The sequence below is a fragment of the Salmo trutta genome, chromosome 15 (genome assembly GCF_901001165.1).
Source record: "Salmo trutta chromosome 15, fSalTru1.1, whole genome shotgun sequence".
Classification (NCBI taxonomy): domain Eukaryota; kingdom Metazoa; phylum Chordata; class Actinopteri; order Salmoniformes; family Salmonidae; genus Salmo; species Salmo trutta.
In genome coordinates, this window is record NC_042971.1 from 33,858,047 (window position 1) to 33,880,927 (window position 22,881).

Sequence of the window (22,881 nt, forward strand, 5' to 3'; positions counted from 1 at the left end):
ACAGTTTTATACTTTAACCACGTTTTATAATGAGTATTTTTTGTAAATTCACTGGCAGTTTTGGGGGAGACATTTTCTCAACGACACGTGCCGATGTAAAATGCTGTTTTTGGATATAAATATTAACTTGATAGAACAAAAAAAATGCATGTATTGTCTAACATAATGTCCTAGGAGTGTCATCTGATGAAGATTGTCAAAGGTTAGTGCATAATTTTAGCTGGTTTTCTGCTTTTGGTGACGCCTGTCCTTGAATTGAAAATGGATGTGTGTACTTTTTTGGCTATGTACTCTCCTAACATAATCTAACTTTATGCTTTCACCGTAAAGCCTCTTTGAAATTGGACAATGTGGTTCGATTAAGGAGATGTTTGTCTTTCAAATGGTGTAAAATAGTTGTTTGTTTGAGAAATTGAAATTATTAGATTTTTACTGTTTTGAATTTCCCGCCATGCTAGCAATCCCGCCAGTGGGATTCTATCCCCAAGAGGTCCCTAACAGGTTTTAACAAGCGCATTTGCGAAAAAAGCACTGTCGTTGCACCAATGTACCTAACCATAAACATCAATGCCTTTCTTTAAAATCAATACACAAGTATATATTTTTAAACCTGCATATTTAGTTAATATTGCCTGCTAACATGAATTTCTTCTAACTAGGGATGTGACGTTGTGTCACTTCTCTTGTGTTCCGTGCAAGCAGTCAGGGTATATACAGCCGTTTGGGCCGCCTGGCTCCTTGCGAACTGTGTAAAGTCCATTTATTCCTAACGAAGGCCGTAATTAATTTGCCAGAATTGTACATAATTATGACATAACATTGAAGGTTGTGCAATGTAACAGGAATATTTAGACTTAGGGATGCCACCCGTTAGATAAAATACGGAACGGTTCCGTATTTCACTAAAATAGTAAACGTTTCGTTTTCGAAATGATCGTTTCCGGATTCGACCATATTAATGGCCAAAGGCTCGTATTTCTGTATGTTATTATGTTATAATTAAGTCTATGATTTGATATTTGATAGAGCAGTCTGACTGAGCGATGGTAGGCAGCAGCAGGCTCGTAAGCATTCATTCAAACAGCACCTTCGTGCGTTTGCCAGCAGCTCTTCACAATTCTTCAAGCATTGCGCTGTTTATGACTTCAACCCCCGAGATTAGGCTGGTGTAACCGATGTGTAACCGATGTGAAATGGCTAGCTAGTTAGCGTGGTGCGCGCTAATAGCGTTTCAAACGGCACTCGCTCTGAGACTTGGGAGTGGTTGTTCCCCTTGCTCTACATGGGTAACGCTGCTTCAAGGGTGGCTGTTGTCGATGTGTTCCTGGTTCGAGCCCAGGTAGGAGCGAGGAGAGGGACGGAAGCTATACTGTTACACTGGCAATACTAAAGTGCCTATAAGAACATCCAATAGTCAAAGGTATATGAAATACAAATGGTATAGAGAGAAATAGTCCTATAATTCCTATAATAACTACAACCTAAAACTTCTTACCTGGGAATATTGAAGACTCATGTTAAAAGGAACCACCAGCTTTCATATGTTCTCATGTTCTGAGCAAGGAACTTAAACGTTAGCTTTTTTACATGGCACATATTGCGCTTTTACTTTCTTCTCCAACACTTTGTTTTTGCATTATTTAAACCATTATTTAAACCATTATTTATTTGAGGCTAAATTGATGGTATTTATGTATTATATTAAGTTAAAATAAGTGTTCATTCAGTATTGTTGTAATTGTCATTATTACAAATAAATAAATAAATAAATACAAAAAGAAATGTAGAAATTGGGCGATTAATCGGTATCGGCTTTTTTTGGTCCAATAAATCGGTACCGGCATTGAAAAATCATAATTGGTCGACCTCTAGTGCACACTGTACTGTGACCTCACCTTATTAAACCCCAATGACCTCACAGATCCGACTAACACCAAGTCATCACAATGACGGGACATGGGAGGTTCCACTTCCACTGTTAAGGGCAAGAGGTCTTACTAGTTAGTGGCATCAGACTGAACCACCAGAACTGAGTACAGTCACTCTCTTACCAGGTCCTACTAGGTCTGCCTTGCTTAAGAGATTATCTCAATGAGACTAACCTGGATAAATTATGCTAAACAAAACCTTCATCTAGCTCTGTCTGCTGATAACTACTTTGAGGAAAAATGTGCTTACTATGACTGTGATATGTGGTTGTCCCACCTAGTGAATGCACTAACTAAGTTGCTGTGGATAAGAGCGTCTGCTAAATGACTAAAATGTACACTACCGTTCAAAAGTTTGGGTTCACTTAGAAATGTCCTTGTTTTTTAAAGAAAAGCACATTTTCTGTCCATTAAAATAACATCAAATTGATCAGAAACACAGTGTAGACATTGTTAATGTTAGTTCTTCGTTTCTGGAAATTTTGAGCCTGTAATCGAACCCACAAATGCTGATGCTCTAGATACTCAACTCGTCTAAAGAAGGCCAGTTTTGTTGCTTCTTTAAATCAGGACAACAGTTTTTAGCTGTGCTAACATAATTACAAAAGGGTTTTCTAATGATCAATTAGCCTTCTTAAAATGATAAACTTGGATTAGCTAACAACGTGCCATTGGAACGCAGGAGTGATGGTTGCTGATAATGGGCTTCTGTTCGCCCATGTAGATATTCCATTTATTTATTTTTATCTGCCGTTTCCAGCTACAATAGTAATTTACAACAATAACAATGCCTACACTGTATTTCTGATCAATTTGATGTTATTTTAATGGACAAAAAAATTTGCTTTTCTTAAAAAAAAACAAGGACATTTCTAAGTGACCCCAAACTTTTGAACGGTAGTGTAAAGCTGTGACTCTATGCTCGACCAGGAGAGTGCACTGAGAACGGTGCCCCTCTATTAGTTCTAATAGGAGTCAGGATGACTTAACAGGTTGCCCAACGCACTGCTGGAGGAAACAGAGGTGGCTTCGGGGTCCTTTCCAGGAAATGCTGTGGTGTTTTTGATGGCCATGCTTTATCAACTGGATAATGAAACAGATAGAGCCAGGACTTCATACAGTAACAGCGTGCTAATGCAGGCTTTACAGCAGTTTACAACGCTGCGCAACGCTTCACAGTGCTGAGGCAGTTTGACAGGTTTGCCACTATATAGGGCTTTTATTCTACAGACAGGCAGCAGACTGACAAGCACTGTGACATGAAACAACACACACACAGAGAGATGTGGCTGAGCTACTGAAGGCCAGGCTCAGGCTCTGTGTTCTGTGACGTGACACTGTGTTTGTTTGTGCAGAGGTCTATGTTATTTCATTAGACCAAAGAAAACACACTGAAGTCACAGTAACTTCTCTCTCCTAAACATTGGCCTCAAAGCACTCCGCTTGTAATCATCCTGAGCATTCTGGAAGACACAAACAGATAAATATGCATATAAAGAGCCAGTAGATTCCTGTGTAATTCCCAGGCCCAGTGTGAAGTAGTGCAGGTTGAGGACAGACAGGAAAAACTCTTCTCCAGAGGGCTACTGTATGTCTGGAAGACGGTCCCGAACCTGTAGGCACAACGTTGTGGAACTTTCACATATAAATATATTCTGTAGCACAACAAACACGCCTTTCTGACATGTGGAATAAGGAATTACTGATTACATTTCTATCTGATTACATTTCCATCTGCAGCGGTCCACATTTGGGTACTAAACGTGACCTAGGAGTTTACTAAACCTGACCTAGGAGTTTACTAAACCTGACCTAGGAGTTTACTAAACCTGACCTAGGAGTTTACTAAACCTGACCTAGGAGTTTACTAAACGTGACCTAGGAGTTTACTAAACGTGACCTAGGAGTTTACTAAACGTGACCTAGGAGTTTACTAAACGTGACCTAGGAGTTTACTAAACCTGACCTAGGAGTTTACTAAACGTGACCTAGGAGTTTACTAAACCTGACCTAGGAGTTTACTAAACCTGACCTAGGAGTTTACTAAACGTGACCTAGGAGTTTGCCGCACCTTTTCTAAGAAACCTGCCTGGTTTATGACTTAGGCATGTACTTTACAGTACTCAACATAGCTGAGTTCAATGTTCTTTTCCCAATCACAGTGATGCACTGGTTATCGTGTTATAGCCAGGTGACTCAGCTGGTAAGAGGCTGGCTAAAAGCAGCACTGTCTTTCTTTATCAGTCCAACTCAACCTGTAGGAACACACACACACACACACACGTCAGTCAGCGTGAGGGACGTCACTTAACGTTTTTACTGACGCCACACAGTATAGGCCTAGCCTGCATTGGCAGTTTCTTCCGTCAGAGCAGTAGGCTGAGGCCAAATCTGAAATGGTACCCTATCGCCTACATAGCACACTATGCGATCAAGCCCTACCTGAAGGGACACACCCACTTCATGGTCTCGCACATCAGTCAGTGCGAGTGATGTCACTGAAATCTTTATTCTGACAGCATTAACTTCCTCTCGCTCTCTTTCTCCTTCGTTCCATCCTCCTCTCCCCAGAGACAAATACAACGTGACAGGAAGAGAGTACATCTGGTTCAGACTGGAGCATGTCTCCACACATCAGGTTGAGTGGTCAGTAGGAGCTCTCTGGCCAACACACACAACCCTTTCACAGTGGAGCTCTGCAAACACACACACACACAACCCTTTCACAGTGGAGCTCTGCAAACACACACACACACACAACCCTTTCACAGTGGAGCTCTGCAAACACACACACACACAAACCTTTCACAGTGGAGCTCTGCAAACACACACACACAGCACGCAGTGAGGCCACATTGTGAAAAGACACCAATAAGACTACCCACTTGGTTATTTTTAGCCAGGCACACAGTATAGAACTAGGCTGTGCTGTGTATGAGTGAGCAAGCAGTGGTGCGTTGGCAGTTTCTTCCTGCTGTCAAATCCTGTTTCAGTGGTAGGCTGAGGACAAATCTGAAACGTCACCCTATTCCCTACATATTGCACCTCTACTTTTGGCCAAAGCCCTATGTTGTCAAGCCCTATCTGGTCAAAATAAGTGCATTATATAGGGGATAGGGTGCCACTGTGGACTCACCCTGAACTGCCTGTGGACAGGAGTCATCAGCATGTCTTCTGGTGGGAGTGGACTCTCCAGGTCCATGTCTCCACACTCAAACACATTCTCATCCTCATCCTCCAGCACTTTGTCCAGGTAGCACAACACCTTCTCTTCATCCACCTCCATGGTCCTCCTAACAAGGCCTGCTCCCTGTCTTGCTCCTTCTCTCCCTTCCTTCTTCAGGCTTCTCTCGGCCTGACCTGGCACATCAGTCCTTCCTCCAGTGCAGAAAGCCGGTCTAGTCCTTCCTTCAGGGCCCACAACCCTCCTCAGCCCTCCTTGAAATATTTAATGTTCTGCTGTTTAGTCTCTCTTGCTGTCTGTCTTTATTTTCTTCCTCTTCTTGTTCCTTATCCTTCTGTTAAGCGCCAGATAGCCTTTAGCTGGAGCTCCACTTCATTCAGCTGTTGCTGGTGTTGTGCGCAGCAGACACACACATACACACTCGCTTCGTAACACAAACGAACATGAGGAGAGAGCGAGCCCCGCCTACCTCCTTCCCTTCCCCCGTCTTCCTGGTGTGTGTCACTGTTCTGCCTCTGTCGATGAGGCTTCCCCCCACATCCCCTCCTCTCTTCACAACAACGGCCAGAGAGCACAACCCCCAGTCACTTCCTCACAGGGTCTCGCTCTCTCTTTCGCGCTCTCTCTGAGTGAATGCTGTTCTAGGTGTATGTAATTATAGGTCAGAGTTCAGACGCCGTTTCCTGAATATATAGAGGTTTCTGCACAAGCACAGAGCAGGCCTACAGAACAATGGCTTCGTGACTAAATAAACACACCACATAAAAAAGAGAGTAGAATGGCTTTGTGAGTGACGCATCACCACAAGAAACATCACCACATATAAAGTTGCTAAATGAAAATACATGGATGTAACAGAAATAGCTGCTTTATATTTTATGATATAAAAAAGACAGCCAACACTTGGAATAAAAAAAAAAAAAACTTTTAAAAAACATTTTCAGCAGTCAAACTGATTTTTCTGACTTCCAGTGTGATCTAGTGATGAAGATCAGAGTGCATAACATAAAAGACATAACTTATTATGTCCGCATGCGTGAGTACACACACACAGGGCGCTCTTCAGTATTTCTGAGCGTAATGTTTCCAGCAGGGTGGAAACTTTGACACTTATTTTGTTTGCTGTGTTGGTTTTCTCCTAATAGACCCATGGCCATGCCTGGGCAGACAGACAGACACTTATAACAGGCCTGTGGAAAGGACCTCCCACTGTCCAATAGCCTTCAGACTCAATGGAGAGGGACTCGGTGTCGATGAAAAGATCTAGTCAATGAGAAGTACTATGGGACCCTGTTAGACATAGGGGACACTGACACACCCAGAGTAAAATCCAGCTATGGTCAAATCACACACACTTCTACTGTTAGGGGTTGTATTAATCCTTTTACAACCTGCATTTCACAAGAGAAAAGCATTTCTAGCTTTTCAGTTCTGCAAATAATATGATCATATCTTGATCTCTCCTCTATTGACCATACCTTATAAAATGTTGTGTCTGTACACTTGTATCAAATTAATTGAGGATATTACATTTAAAAAAGAATGTGAAAAAAACAGAAAGGAAGTAGCAAACAGATATCTGAAAACACTATCTCTTCACACCTCAAAAACAGGGAAATGGCTTCCTGCAAGTCATGAAGAACAAGATTTGGGTTTGAGTGTTTCCCCTTTCCTCAGAGATCTGCAGGCCAACCAACCAGAGGTCAACATGCTGATCATGTGACCTGTGGCAGCAGTATTGCTGACAAAAAGCAGAGCAGGTTGTGTGATTTAAAAAGTAAAGATAAAACCTGATGGAACTGACGAGACACACAGGGAAATTATTGCTACTACCTCCCAAATATTATGTATGTATGTATGTATGTATGTATGTATGTATGTATGTATGTATGTATGTATGTATGTATGTATGTATGTATGTATGTATATATATATATATATATATATATATATAAATTTTGTTCCGTGTGTGTGTATATACAGTTGAAGTCGGAAGTTTACATACACTTAGGTTGGAGTCATTAAAACTCGTTTTCAACTATTCCTCAAATTTCTTGTTAACAAATAATAGTTTTGACAAGTCGGTTAGGTCATCTACTTTGTGCATGACAAGTAATTTTTCCAACAATTGTTGACAGACAGATTATTTCACTTATAATTCACTGTATCATGATTACAGTGGGTCAGAAGTTTACTTACACTAAGTTGACTGTGCCTTTAAACAGCTTGGAAAATTCCAGAAAATGATGTCATGGCTTTAGAAGCTTCTGATAGGCTAACTGACATAATTTGAGTCAATTGGAGTTGTACATGTGGTTGTATTTCAAGGCCTACCTTCAAACTCAGTGCCTCTTTACTTGACATCATGGGAAAATCAAAAGAAATCAGCCAAGACCTCAGAAAAACAATTATAGTCCTCCACAAGTCTGGTTCATCCTTGGGAGCAATTTCCAAACACCTGAAGGTACCACGTTCATCTGTACAAACAATAGTACGCAAGTATAAACACCATGGGACCACGCAGCTGTCATACTGCTCAGGAAGGAGACACGTTCTGTCTCCTAGAGATGAACGTACTTTGGTGCGAAAGGTGCAAATCAATCCCAGAACAACAGCAAAAGACCTATTGAAGATGCTGGAGGAAACAGGTACAAATGTATCTATATTCACATAACTTGAAAGGCCGCTCAGCAAGGAAGAAGCCACTGCTCCAAAACTGCCATAAAAAAGTCAGACTACGGTTTGCAACTGCACATGGGGACAAAGATCATACTTTTTGGAGAAATGTCCTCTGGTCTGATGAAACAAAAATAGAACTGTTTGGCCATTATGATCCCTGCCGGGCAGCCAGCTCTAGGAAGAGTCTTGGTGGTTCCAAACTTTTCTATTTAGGAATGATGGAAGCCACTGTGTTCTTGGGGACCTTCAATGCTGCAGATATTTTTTGGAACACTTCCCCAGATCTGAGCTCTATGGACAATTCCTTCGACCTCATGGCTTGGTTTTTGCTCTGACATGCACTGTCAACTGTGGGACCTTATATAGACAGGTGTGTGCCTTTCCAAATCATGTCCAATCAATTGAATTTACCACAGGTGGACTCTAATCAAGTTTTAGAAACATCAAGGATGATCAATGGAAACAGGATGCACCTGAGCTCAATTCTAAGTCTCATAGCAAAGGATCTGAATACTTATGTAAATAAAGTATCTGTTTTGTATTTTTATTCAATTTAGAAAACATTTATAAAAACCTGTTTTCACTTTGTCATTATGGGGTATTGTGTGTAGACTGCTGAGGATTTATTTTTATTTCATCCATTTCAGAATAAGGCTGTAACGTAACAAAATGTGGAATAAGTCAAGGGGTCTGAATACTTTATGAATACACTGTACACATAGAAACAGTCTCCATTAAACAACACTCATACAGTAACTAGGGGGGGGGGGGTGTTTTAAGATATTCTTTGATGAGGTAGGGTTTCAGATATTTTTGGAATATTGGCAGGGACTCTGCTATCCTAGCTTCAGGGGGAACCTTGTTCCACCATTGGGGTACCAGGACAGAGAAGAGCTTGGACTGGGCTGAGTGGTAGCTGAGTGAGGGCCAAGAGACCAGTAGCAGAACAGAGTTCTCAGGTTAGGAAGTAGGGTTTGAGGAGAGCCTGAAGGTGGGGAGGGTCAATTCCTCTTGCTGCTCCATAGGCAAGTTTCATGGTCTTGTAACTTCTTCACCGACATCACTATAGTGGGTTTATACGTTATAGTTACAATTGCACTTTCATATTAGTACATCATGTTGCTTTATTTGAAGTAACGATAGCTAGCTACCAAGTGGCTGGACCAGTTTTCCCAAAGGTGAACGATGTGTAACGTAAAGTTTTGCTTGCTAGCCAACCAACAACGCCACTATCAAGTTAATCTACTAACTTTCCCTGAATTAAATATATGAAACTGATCATGACTAGGGCTGTTGCGGTGACCGTATTACCGCCACATCGGCGGTCACTAGTCATGAAGGCAGTCAAATCCCACATAACCATTTAGTCATGGTAATTAGGCTTCTCCAAGCTCTGATGCTGATGGTCATTAGTAGCCTACCAAACTTGCTAACTGCCTGGTACTCAGCACTCTATTGTCCCTCTAATCACTCTGACACTTCATGAGAGCCCATGAGCTCGTGTCGCGCAACATTTCTATAGGCTATGCAATTGCAGGAGAAAACCGTGATGGCCTCTAATAAAAAGACGAGGCTCCCATCAGCTTTCTATAGGCTAGGCCTACTACATTTATTTCTCAACATTCCTAATATTAATCACATTGCTTATGTTTACAACAGGAGTATAGCCTACCTGGCTGGCTTGAAAGTAAACCACTGGAAAAGCATCCTCCATTTGCTATTTAAGTGCATAAATAACATGTATTTTTCCCGCTGAGACAGGTGCATGATAATGGTCCATTCTAAATAAAAACAAACGTCACATATTATTTAGTATATGTAAAGATAAGATTAAATCAAGAATAGTCTGATGGGTGACAATATTAGCCTATCAATTGTGAATTATATATTGTCACTTGTGAATGACGCCCAGCATAAGAAACAAAGCCTTTTTTTGTGTGACTTATTCAAATCATAGTCACACATCTCATGTAGCCTAGCTCATAGGCCTATTTGTTTTAATAAGGTTCGTATCACAACTAAAGTGGCCAAATAACTTCTTAAAATTAAGCAGATTCATCCGCTTTACAAGGGGTGAAGAGCCTAACTGACATTTATAAGCAGTGCGTGAGTTTCAAGTTTGGGGACGATAATTTTCACTGTAAAAATGCACCTTTATAATAAAAGCATTACATGCATAATTGCATTTGCAGTCACTTTTGATAATGGTGTTTTCCGCTAATGGACAATATGCATTTTTAGCCTAACTACAGTACCATGTGTGCATTGCTGCGCTTATAATGTGAAGAAATAGCCTAATAGTTTTTGATGCTAATGGTTGTATCAATTTGGGATCTATCGCATCCCACAACTGTCCCAGAATGTGTTTAGAAAAAGTATTTCTCGCACAGAATAGAATAGGTTGACTTTTCTACTATGGGGGGATTGTAGATTGACATAGGTTAGTGCTTTTTTGACATAGGCTAGTGCTTTTGCTGTTCGTTAGGCCTACTCATCTTGTTGGCTGACGAAAAGTAAATATGGACAGTTCTTCCAATATCTTCAATATGCACCTCGGAATTGGACAAGGATGCTCGCAGTTTGGTCCCCAGTGTGTCTGTCTTCACTTGTAGCCTGTGAGAAAGACCCAATCACGTGATGGAGAGCCATGTGAGTGAGAGACGATTCGGATTATGCAGCACACGCAGGAAGAAAGGCACAACTCAGCACTCCGGCCTGCAAAAGGCATGGATTTTTTTAGGGTGCATTACAGCCAAAGGGGATGTCGCCATGAAATTCGAGGCATTATCAAGTGCTTGTCAAATTGTGAATGAAAGACTATTGGAGTGAGTACAGCCTGTGCAAAAAACTAAGCGGAGCTCATGCCTTTCAAGCTACTTTTTTCAAATCATCATTAGTCTCATCATGCAGCCTTACAATGTATTATAAATGAAAACATATAGCCCAACGTTTGTAGAACAACTAAAGTTACATTAATAACTCTAAATTAAGCATATAGGAGTACCTATTTCTTTGTTAACCGCTCAACACAGAATAGCCGCATGTGCGCACACCCCCAAATCGTTTGGAGAAAATATTTATATTTTATTTGTTTTTAAAATTGTAGGCATGTGGAAGCCAGGAGATGCTAAATGTCTTTGTTAATTAACAGTCAATTACTGTGAGACCGACAGTGATTTGTTTGATAATCACCAGCTGACGAAATTCATTACCACCACAGCCCTAATCATGGCTAGATTGAATCTAATTTCACTGTGATTGGTGAGTCAACATGCAGTAATACCTGTATACTGTCAATCACAGATTTATGATTTGCATTTAGATGAACAAAATCAGATGAACTGTTCCCTGTCCATTTGCAAAACAAATGTTTAAAATACTTCAGGTCAGTATGATCAATGATCATGCCTAAATACATTGATACGCATGATATATGTGTGTGAGTTGTACAGTAGCAGACCTAGCTGCATAAACTGTGTGTGCGAACATCTGTCTCTCTCCCTATACTTCACAATATGTAGACCTCAACTACTAAAAACACTTTTATCCAACTGAAGCAATCTATAAATATGTGTGAGTTTTACAGTATACCTAGCTTTATAAGCTGTATGTGTGTGAGCATCTCTCTCTCTCTCTCCACCAATGTGATAAGTACTTTACACTACTGAAAAAAAATTAAGTAAAAAGACTTTAAAGACTTAAAAGTACTACTTAAGTAGTTTTTTGGGGGTATCTGTAATTTACTATTTATATTTTTGCCGACTTTTACTTCACTACATTCCTAATGAAAATTATGCACTTTTTACTCCATACATTTTCCCTGATACCCAAAAGTTCTTGTCACATTTTGACAGGAAAATGGTCCAATTCACACCTCTGATCTGGCGGACTCACTAAACACAAATGCTTTGTTTGTAAATTATGTCTGAGTGTTGGAGTGTGCCCCCTGGCTATCCGTCAATAGTGTGCCGTCTGATTTGCTTAATATAAGGAATTTGAAATGGTTCATACTTTTACTTTGATACTTAAGTACATTTTTTGCAAATCCATTTAGTTTTGATACTTAAGTATATTTAAAACCAAATACTTTTGGACTTTTACTCAAATAGTATTTTACTGAGTGCCTTTCACTTTTACTTGAGTCATTTTCTATGAAAGTATCTTAACTTTTACTCAAGTATGATATTTGGGTACTTTTTTCACCACTGTTTTTAATGATTTATTTATTATAAATTTGGCATCAGCGTTGCTAGCTTCATTAAAAACTTAACTGATTTGGGATGTCCTTGGTCTTATCTATTTCTTAGAGTGCCTATACATGAGGCCAACTTTACCATATTATCCTGGAGGTATACTTACAATCCCAGTCTCATTACTTTGTGTAAATAATATCTCGTAACTTTAAAAATGCGAAATTCAAATACAAAATAAATTGCTTAGCTTATATTTCTTCTGTGGCTGGATGAAATAGCAAACATAACGGGAATTCAGCGACCACATAACTTCATCTTTGTTACTAATCAAATCAAATGTATTTATATAGCCCTTCTTAGATCAGCTGATATCTCAAAGTGCTGTACAGAAACCCAGCCTAAAACCCCAAACAGCAAGCAATGCAGGTGTAGAAGCACTCCCTGAAGAAACAGTAACATCCATACTGTAGTTTGGCAGATGTAATAGATTTCATTCTCAGTGTGTGCACCCTTATGCTCACTGAAATCTATGCCCACTGTGATGAATAGCATCTCCCACTGGGCGAAATGGCGTGGAAAGGGCCTCCCGAGTGGCGCAGTGGTCTAAGGCACTGCATTGCAGTGACACTAAAGATTCTGGGTTCGAGTCCAGGCTCTGTTGCAGCCGGCCGGCTTATGTGTTCTGACCATTGCCTCATGAGTCATCCTTTTGCAGATCAAATTGCTGTGTAAGCCCACTGCAGAAGTTACTGCTGCAGAGGTAATGTCTGTTGGTGCGATGTCTCTCTCCCACCACTAGGTGGAGATGGAGCTGTACCACTGGCCTGTACTGTACCATAGCACATGAGGAAGGAAACCTGTTGGGTCACAATGATATAGAGCTATGACTGCAAGCTACTCTGTTGGAACAACTGACAATTTTGTTCTATTCAGCATGAAGCAGAGATTCCAGGTGTATAAAATAAGTCAGTTTGACAAAAAGCGGTCTCTCCTTAGTTCACAATACAGGCCTCAGCTTTTTTTTCATAACCTTTTTACACACATTCCATTTTTGTATGGCTGTTTCACATGAACTTTCAGTCAGCCTGAGGCCTTTGTGGAAGATAGAGGTCATGACGGGTTCAGCTCTGTCCCTGCCGAGAGCCCAGTGTGTAAGGATCGAGAGACACACCTGTGCACACACACACACACAGTGCTCCTAACCTACTGTCACTAATACCAACACTGACATTAGTACGCTACCCCTTTGGCCCTGCTCATTGAGGAGGTATTCCCAACAACTGGGTTAGTGTATTACCATTCAGACAGTCATTTTTCTTGTCTCTGTCATGCATGTTAATTATATTAAACTGATAGCAGAAAACCCATATATGGCAGCATTGCTGTGCTGAGTTCTGACATCCTAGACATGTTCACACTGCACCTTAGCCCAGGGCTAAGAGCCTGCTTAGCCCTGGGCTAAGGGAGATCTTAGCCCGGGGTTAAGCGAGTGTTCACACCTGCACTTTCTTAAGTGGGTTAGGACCAACCTTAGCCCAGGACTAGCTGGCCCTGCTCTGGAGCAGGGTTAGCACAGACTTTACAGGGCTAGCCCCAGAAACACGGTCCCAAAATAGCCAGTGTGAAACAAGGTCAAGAACAACGCATTGAACTGTCACTGTCCAATCACAAAAGCTGCACTTTCGCTTATTTTGCATATGCTTGTGATGCCTGTGACACGTTCTGCAGCTATAGTATTTTGATAAGTACATTTCTACTATTTCATCTTTCCTTCTGAAAAACAAAAAACTAAACTTTCGTAACTTTTCTTTTGACATTTAATTCTATATTACTATCAATAATAATAATAATAATAATAATAATAATAATAATAATAATAATATTGCATGATTTTGCCTGGATCAGAAAAGATTGTCTCATCCGTGGACAGCATTCTACTTACAGGGGCGAGATCACATTTCAAAAAGTGAAACATTGTTTCCAATGTCAGACAGCAAGGTTTACAAACCATCACTCTTGGAAACAAAATGCTAGGCTAGAAGCATGAGGAAATAACATCTTAATAAATGATTTACTTATAACATTGGTTGTGTCGCAGAGATTGTTGGTCGCATGCTGTGTTTGTCCGTTAGCCCAGGGCTTTGGAATACAAGTGTGAATCCTTAGCCAATGGCTAAAGCTTAGCCCAGGGTTAACAAATGCTTGTGTGAACACAGGATAAGCTAGCCCGGGGACAGTCTTAGCCTGGGGTTAAGAACCATGCAGTGTGAAAAGGCCTCCTATGTCTCAGAGAGAGGACAGCAGATTGTAGCTTAGTGCTAATAGCTACTGATGTCATTCAGAGGATGTGAATGAATGCAGCACCTGCAGTGTTACTGTGAAGATAGAATTCTAGTGGTTAATTACATGGGCCTACAGGAAGTAGGCACAATGTTACCAAAGACAGTCATTTGTACCATCAGTGGGTAGTGGACACAAAGCATTGTGGCTTTCTTCTCAAACTGTGTTTTGAAGTGCAGTTGTGAGCAATGTTCCCTCTAAACTGCATGCGGACGCGCAGTACCCCGAGACTGTCGCGCAGCTCCCTGGGACTGCCGTGCAGAAGAAATATCAACCCACAGAGAGAAGCACAAGATTGAACTTCACTCAACTTTCTAGAGCAGCGGTCACCACCCGGTCAATCTCCAAGGCATTCCTAGTCGATCGCCAAACATTTCTGTAAAAAACCCAACGATAAAGCCTAGTTCCTATTTTTTTTGTCTCGGGCTGTTGTTGGTAGATGCACCCGATTCAGCTGCCCTGCACCTTCTCAGCGGGCCAAGAGATCAAATCAAGTGCACTATAGGCCTACGGATGGCCAATCGGACGGCTCAGATTACCATGTTTACCATAACTTAGCACGCATAAAATAAAGCTACAGAAAAGTTGATACTGTGAGATTTCAGAACGTTTAAAAAAAAAATACTACAGAGACTCAACAAATACAGCAAAGCGCTGCTGTTTTTATGAGTAAGTTCCTGTTTAAGTTGTTACTTTGTATTCAACACTTTTATAACCTATAAAATGTGTGTTCTTCCTATTTCCACTACAATAAGCACTGCAGCAGTAATGAACGAGTAGGAAAGTGCATCTATAGGCTTGCGTTGCTGTTATTATTAGCAGCTTGGGTTTTTTCTAATATCGAGGAATATTTCACTTTCTCTGTTCATAGGAATAACATGAATTTGTGTACAAGGCAGAAATAATGTGGTGTGACTCGAGTTTCGCCATCAGCTGAGATAAAAACAAGAGCTGCATGTAGCCACGTGTGCACATTTGTTCATATCCTTTGCTAGTTAGTGAGTTATTAGCCTAGTTATAGATCATTTGTAGTCAGCAATAGGGGAGTGATTGCTTCCTACAAGAGCACAAAACGTGTACATTTGTAGACATCTTTGAAAAGTGAGTCAGGTAGAGCTTTTTTGGTCCTAAAGGGGCAGTGTTGTATTTTGAGAGAGGCTTGAATAAGCTAAGTAGCCAATAGGTAGCATAATTTGTCAGATCTTCTGTAATAATGGTATGGGAATAATAATGCATTTTATTGGTGGTGTCTTGCGTCAGACAACACAACAACATTTTCAGTCACCTCATTCTCTGAAGGACAAGTGGATAAACAGGTTAATGTCAATGCCCTGCATGTTTTCTTTTTTTTTAAGTCTCATTGAATGTAGACCTACATTGAACACCACACATTGGCTGCTACTGTAGGCTGAATAATAGAACAGCCGTTTCCATGTTAAAATGTTATTGGGATGCATTTTCTCCATCGTTTTATATGTGAGGCCACTGTGGTAGGCCTACATTATGATCAAATAGCCACTCTAGCATACTTGGCCACTTACAACTACAATTTAAAGTGGTTACAGCCTCAGTGTTCACAGTAAACGCGCACCAGAAGTTTCACAACGTTCAAGTTTGCGCTCAGTGGAAAAATATTAGAGGGAACATTGGTTGTGACCATAATGAATTACTCTCACAGTAGAAATAACAAGTGTTTGCAGCAAAAGCACTGACAGGAGTAAGAAGTAACCCCGGCCCCAGACCTTGCAAGCCGGAGTTGTGCACCTCTGCAATACTGTCCTTTACTCCAGTGTGTGTGTGTGTGTGTGTGTGTGTGTGTGTGTGTGTGTTTGGGGTGAAACGCTACGTGTAAATCGTATTGAACCGCTCAGTACAGGGTCCACGGTTCGGTGCGCACTGCGAACCAAACAATAAATTAATCATATATTATAGCTAGGAAAATATACATACACACACACTTCATTGTAAAAATAAATATTATTGCATAAACCACTAGCGTATAGATTAACGTTGGAAAAATATCGACATAATAATGAAGTTGCCTTTTTTTTATGAAGTTGTTTCGTCTCGTAGCTGTATGCAGCTCTGCTCATTCGTTATTTCACTCCAGCGAGAACAGAGCTGAGAGACCGTCGTAGCAGCAATTCGTTTATGAAGGAATTAGCAGTGAGCTAAATGCAAAGGAGCAACATGGCGAGGCAGAACTAGAAGACGCCCCAGTATCATTCAGATCTGCCGTCTGGGAACATTTCGGTTTCCCTGTAAACTACAACGGGGATTGCCAACGAGTGGTGGATAAAACTACAACATGTTGGCTCTGTTTATTGCCGATAGCCTATTCGAGTGGCAATACGAGTAACATGACTACTCATTTGCGCCGACATCACCCCAAAGTGCCAATCGGTGGGACTAGGCGAAAAAATGAAACCGCAACCACTTCTCCCCACAGCCTTCATTCAGGCAACAATAATGCGGCTGACTCCGGTAGGGCTAAAGAAAACAACTCAGCTATAGCAAAATTCATAGCGGCAGATATGAATCCCTTCTCTGTGGTAGAGAAAGCGGGGTTCAGAAACATGTTTAAAGTGGCCGAGCCGCGCTTTACTATTCCTTACCGTACGCATTTTGCCCAGACATTAATACCTGCCTTATACAAAAAAAACTAAAGAACAACTTGAGAGTGAGTTGTCAGAAACGCGGTCTGTTGCTCTAACAACAGACAGTTGGACATCTAGAGCTACAGAGAGCTACCTTACTGTAAGGCTCATTTCATTACGGCAGAGAGATAAAAAGCCATGTCCTTCAAACACGTCCCCTTGAGAGTAGTCACACCAGTGTAAACTTGGGGGAAGAGCTAAGGGAAGTAGTTGCAGTGTGGAAGTTGGAGAGGGATAATGTAACGATTCCTGTGACCACTGACAACGCTAGAAATATTGTAAATGCAGTTGAACTAGCTGGATTGGGGCCACAGGAGATGCTGGAGCTGCCAAACCACAAACGAATCCAAGATGTCCCTACTAGATGGAATTCAAGCCATGACATGGTTGAGAGATACCTTGAGCAGAAAGTTGCGGTGTATTCTACACTGACTGATCAAGCTGTGAGGAAGAATGGCAAAGATATTGTGACTTAGTCTGAAAATGACAAACAAGCTGAGGAAGTTATTAAAGTGTGCAAACCTCTCAAAACAGTCACAACACTGATATGCACAGAGCATTCCATCAGTTTCCATGGTCCTGCCTATGAAAACAATGATCCTTAAATCAATGGTGGCATCTGATGAAGATTAACCCGCAGTAAGGGCTGTCAAGACTGCTATCAGAGTTAACCAGGAGCCTAGATATGCTGGCCCCGGTGTCAAAGACTTCTCACACAAGAGCACTGCTTTGGACCCCCGGTTCAAGTCCCTACTGCACCTGGATGCTGCTGCTCGTCTGAGAGTCTACAATGAACTCACAGCAGAGATTGTGACCAATATACAACAGGTATTGTATTTATTTTGTTAATGTGACATTTATTAATTAGTGATTTAACAATTAATTATAATTGTCATAATAGTGTCTGATATTTCGAACAAGAAATCATATTTTTAAAGCCACTTCAGAGATAGTCATTTTCATCTAATTTAATTCTGCAGGGTCAAGCCACAAATACCACAGGAGCCAACCCCTCTCCAGAGACGGCAGACGACAGGGGTTCTCCTCCAGAAAAGAAGTCTGCCATGGCTGAGCTTTTTGGGCCATTGTTTACGACCCAGGAGCAGGGAACCAAGTCAAAGGTCAAGGTCATAGAGGAGGAGGTGACCTCATACAGGGAAGTGGACTGTATTCCCTGGATGCTGATCCACTTACATGGTGGAAGACCAAAGAGTTAATATACCCTCATGTTGCCATGTTAGCAAGGCACTACCTGGCTGTGCCTGGGACCTCTGTCCCTAGCGAGAGGGTATTCGCCACAGCGGCTGACATTGTCACAGCAAGCCGATCTGTTCGCACTGCAGATAACGCGGATAGACTAATCTTCTTAAAGAAAAAGTTGAAAATCTGATAAATGTTTATTTTTTTTCAAGTAACCAGTCTTAAGTGGTCCTATTTTGTTTAAGGCACTGCTATGTGACTTAATTTTGATATATGCTGCTGGACTATGCACTCTTGTTGAAATTCTGTTTTAATTGACTATTTTATTTCATGTTATAAGGCAGGCACTGCTGTTTTTTGTTGTCCCTTTGTTTCCATATGCTCCTGGGAATTCAAGCTACCCATGTTTACTATTATAATAAATGGAAAATACCGAACCGTGAGTTTTGTGAACTGTTTCACCCCTCGTGTCTGTGCGTAAATGCATGTGTGTACGGGACTCACCCCGGGCAGCAGGTCCTCTGGTGGGACGGGGGAGATGGCCTCTCCATCAGGGCCGCATGCACACAGGCTGGGGGAGATGGTGGGGGACTCGTCTATGAAGGGCATGGTCTCTGAACCGTCCTGACTCTTACGATCCTCTGCTGCGTCACCGTCATACCCGTCTGTGTTATAGTTGAAATCTGAAGGAGAGAGAGAAGGAGAGGGGTTAGGATACAGTGCATAAGGAATGATGGGAAATACAGACCCATGTTGGAGAGAGAGAGTAAGATGGAGAGGGTGGGGGGAGAGAGAGGGTGGACAATGAGAGAGCGAGAAGGGAACTAATGTGGGAAATGTGTAGGCTGGACATTCTGGACAAGATGGATTGAACCTGCCCCACAACAAACTGGACACAGCTGAATGAATACTGTAGTGCAAAAACTAGTATGTTATCTAGGCTAATACAGAAGAACTACTACAATACAGAGCAGCTGTGGCATTACTAGATAATGCCATTGCTGAGGATACTTGAATAAGCACAAAAGCACATATAGTACCAGTCCAAGGTTTTAGCACACCTACTCATTCAAGGGTTTTTCTTTATTTGTACTATTTTCTACATTGTAGAATAATAGTGAAGACATCAAAACCATGAAATAACACATATGGAATCATGTAGGAAGCAAAAAAGTTTTTGGACATTCTTCAAAGTAGCCACCCTTTGCATTGATGACAGCTTTGCACACTCTTGGCATTCTCTCAACCAGCTTCATGAGGTAGTTACCTGGAATTCATTTCAATTAATAGGTGTGCCTTGTTAAAAGTTCATTTGTGGAATTTCTTTCCTCTCAATGCATTTGAGCCAATCAGTTTTGTTGTGACAATGTAGGGATGGTATACAGAAGATAGCCCTATTTTGTAAAAGACCAAGTCCATATTATGGCAAGAACAGCTAAATAAGCAAAGAGAAATGATAGTCCATCATTACTTTAAGACATGAAGGTCAGTCAATCCAGAAAATGTCAAGAACTTTTAAAGTTTCTTCAAGTGCAGTCGCAAAAACCATCAAGCGCTATGATGAAATTGGCTCTCATGAGGACCGCCACAGGAAAGCAAGACCCAGAGTTACCTCTGCTGCAGAGGATAAGTTCATTTGAGATACCAGCCTCAGAAATTGCAGCCCAAATAAATGCTTAACAGAGTTCAAGTAACAGACACATCAACTGTTCAGAGGAGACTGAGTGAATCAGGCCTTCATGGTCAAACTGCTGCAAAGAAACCACTACTAAAAGACACCAATAATAAGAAGAGAATTGCTTGTGCCAAGAAACACGAGTAATGGACATTAGACCGGTGGAAATCTGTCCTTTGGTCTGATGTGTCCAAATTTGAGATTTTTGGTACCAACAGCCATGTCTTTGTGAGACGCAGAGTAGGTGAACGGATGATCTCCACATGTGTGGTTCCCACCATGAAGCATGGAGGAGGTGGTGTGATAGTGCTTTGCTGGTGACACTGTCAGTGATTTATTTAGAATTCAAGGCGCACTTAACCAGCATGGCTACAACAGCATTCTGCAGCGATACGCCATCCCATCTGGTTTGCGCTTAGTGGGACTATCATTTGTTTTTCAACAGGACAATGACCCAACACACATCCAGGCTGTGTAAGGGCTATTTGACCAAGAAGGAGAGTGATGGAGTGCTGCATCAGATGACCTAGCCTCCACAATCACCCAACCTCAACCCAACTGAGATGGCTTGGGATGAGTAGGACTGCAGAGTGAAGGAAAAGCAACCAATAACTGCTAATATGTTGGAAAAGCATTCCAGGTGAAGCTGGTTGAGAGAATGCCAAGAGTGTGCAAAGCTGTCATCAACTTTTTTGGTTACTACATGATTCCATGTGTGTTATTTCATAGTTTTGCTGTCGTCACTATTATTCTACAATGTAGAAAATTGTCAAAATAAAGAAAAACCCTTGAATGAGTAGGTGTGTCCAAACTTTTGACTGGTACTGTATATAACCAATGCACTGTTTTGTAAGATGTAACTAAGACAAAATGAAACAGACTGTGGGTGTTTCTCTGTGCTCCGAGCACACAAAATGGAGCACGGACGGCACTTCTCGAATGCCTACTCCATTTGTAAATATTTTAAAGCATGCATCGATGCAAGCTTCAATGGAAGTAAAAAATTACATTTTCATGAAATCAACAGCGGACATTATTTGAGCTGAAGCGAGAGAAAATACACTCCAACTTCGGAATGAAATGTTGCCTATTCACATCTTATATGTTGCCTGACTACAATATTTTATCTTGATATGTTAAAATACATGCTGTGTTAATTTTGCCATGGTTACCTGCCTACAATACCCACTGTAGTGTGCGTAGGTCGCAAGCCCATAGTAAGTCAATAGAGCTAACTGGCTAGCTACTACTGTTATCTAGCCAAATAATTGTTAGCTAGCTACCCACGAAGAACTGACATCTACCTTCGATAACATTGGTTTTAGTTCATTTTTGCCTGTTATTCTATCTGGTTAGCTACATTATTACGATTCACATATAGCTAGCTGATAGTTACAGTATGAAGTAAAACATTTGCTTTCTGTATATCTTGTTTCATCTCTAGCTAGCTAGCCACAAAGAATTGACATCTACTCTACCGTGCATTAAATTCGTTTTAGGTCATTTTTGCCTGTTTAACTAGCAAGCTGGCTAGCTAGATTACTACGACTCAGATATATCTAGCTGATAATTATGAAGTAAAACGTTTGCTTTGTATATATCTTGTTTCTTCTCTATTGTTGCCATTGTCCTGTCTGGAAGGTTCAGTGAATGGGGAGGTGCAGCGTGAGGTAATACAGTAGGGGGAGTGCTACTGCTTCTCAAATGTAATGTTTTATGTGTTCTCCACACTCTCGTTCTCACAAGAACGTACTCAAGAGAATGTCCTCGGAGAATGCACTTGGAGCATGAGAGTGTGGAGCACGGTAGTATGCAAATTGAGAAACACCCTGTGTGTACCCATGAATGTCTAGGCCCTTCAGCTAGAGAGACTCTGGCTAGAAAGCCTCTCTCCACAACACACAGTAGCACTGAAAGGATCTAGCTGTGATGACCAAATTGAAAATTAAAGCAGTGTCAGAGAGAATTTGAAATCCTCAGTGGCATATAGGCTACATAGACAATAGAGGCCTAATATGAACCGGACCCAGAGGGGCGGGACCAACCCATCTGTCAGTCACTGACGTGGTTGACAACACAGCCAATGGACCACCCACCTGTCCTCAACTACCAGGTCCTCCCCATACACCACAGTGGCTTGCCTGTGTTGCCATGCAACGCGTCATGCCATCTGTTTTGCTGGGTGACAAGGGCATGAGAGCCAGCTGACTGAGCACAGGGCTATAGAGCCATTCTAACTGCAGCCATATGGCTTTATATGCTTTATTAAGCACTGCTTATTCAAAACATAAACCTTCTGTACATGACTGGTAATTCAGACTCATGTGAAGCCCTATGGACCCCTTTATATTCCACAGTGTAAATCTTAATATAGCATCATTGATTTGTAATAAAACATGAGACCAGCAGCCTGTCATCGTTGCCAGTATTGGCTATTAAAATATTGCCATTGTGGTGTTTGGTAAGTAAAATATGGCAAGGAAAATCACATGACGGGGAGTTTACTTATTTTGTACATAATGTTGCTGCTACCATCTCTTATGACCGAAAATAACTTCTGGACATCAGAACAGCGATTATTAACCTCGAACTGGAAGAAGCTTTTTCCTTTAACGAGTCCGACAAGAAGGATATACTGCTTTCCCGGGAACAGGCCCAAATCCCCGTCATTTGCGTGAAAAAAAGGGGGCTGAGGTCGGGCTGCCATCTGAGAATTCGTAGGCGAGTGAGTAAACTCCCACTGCCATCCGTTCTATTGGCCAACGTGCAATCATTGGAAAATAAAATCAATGACCTACGATCAAGATTATCCTACCAATGGGCCTTCAAATACGAATATCTTATGTTTCACCAAGTCATGGCTGAACGACAACACAGATAATATAGAGCTGGTGATATTTTCCATGCATCGGCATAACAGAAAAGCTACGTCTGGTAAGACGTGGGTGGGGGTGTGTGTATATTTGTCAACAACAGCTGGCGGGCGATGTCTAATATTAAAGAAGTCATGAGGTATTGCTCGCCT

The 22,881-nt window shown here is 41.3% G+C and overlaps 1 protein-coding gene and 1 long non-coding RNA gene across 2 annotated transcripts in view; one reads left to right on the forward strand and one right to left on the reverse strand.

Moving 5' to 3' along the window:
* The window catches only part of LOC115148277 (active breakpoint cluster region-related protein), a 210,653-nt gene that overhangs the window by 112,529 nt on the left and 75,243 nt on the right, over nucleotides 1–22,881 (reverse strand). Inside the window, exon 2 of the mRNA XM_029690221.1 lies at nucleotides 18,686–18,864. Coding sequence (XP_029546081.1) covers nucleotides 18,686–18,864 — 179 coding nt within the window. The remainder of the gene's footprint in view (nucleotides 1–18,685; nucleotides 18,865–22,881) is intronic.
* On the forward strand, nucleotides 17,028–18,621 carry LOC115148860 (uncharacterized). Its single transcript, XR_003866755.1, has 2 exons — nucleotides 17,028–17,809; nucleotides 17,962–18,621. It is a non-coding gene; the product is annotated as an uncharacterized LOC115148860 (long non-coding RNA).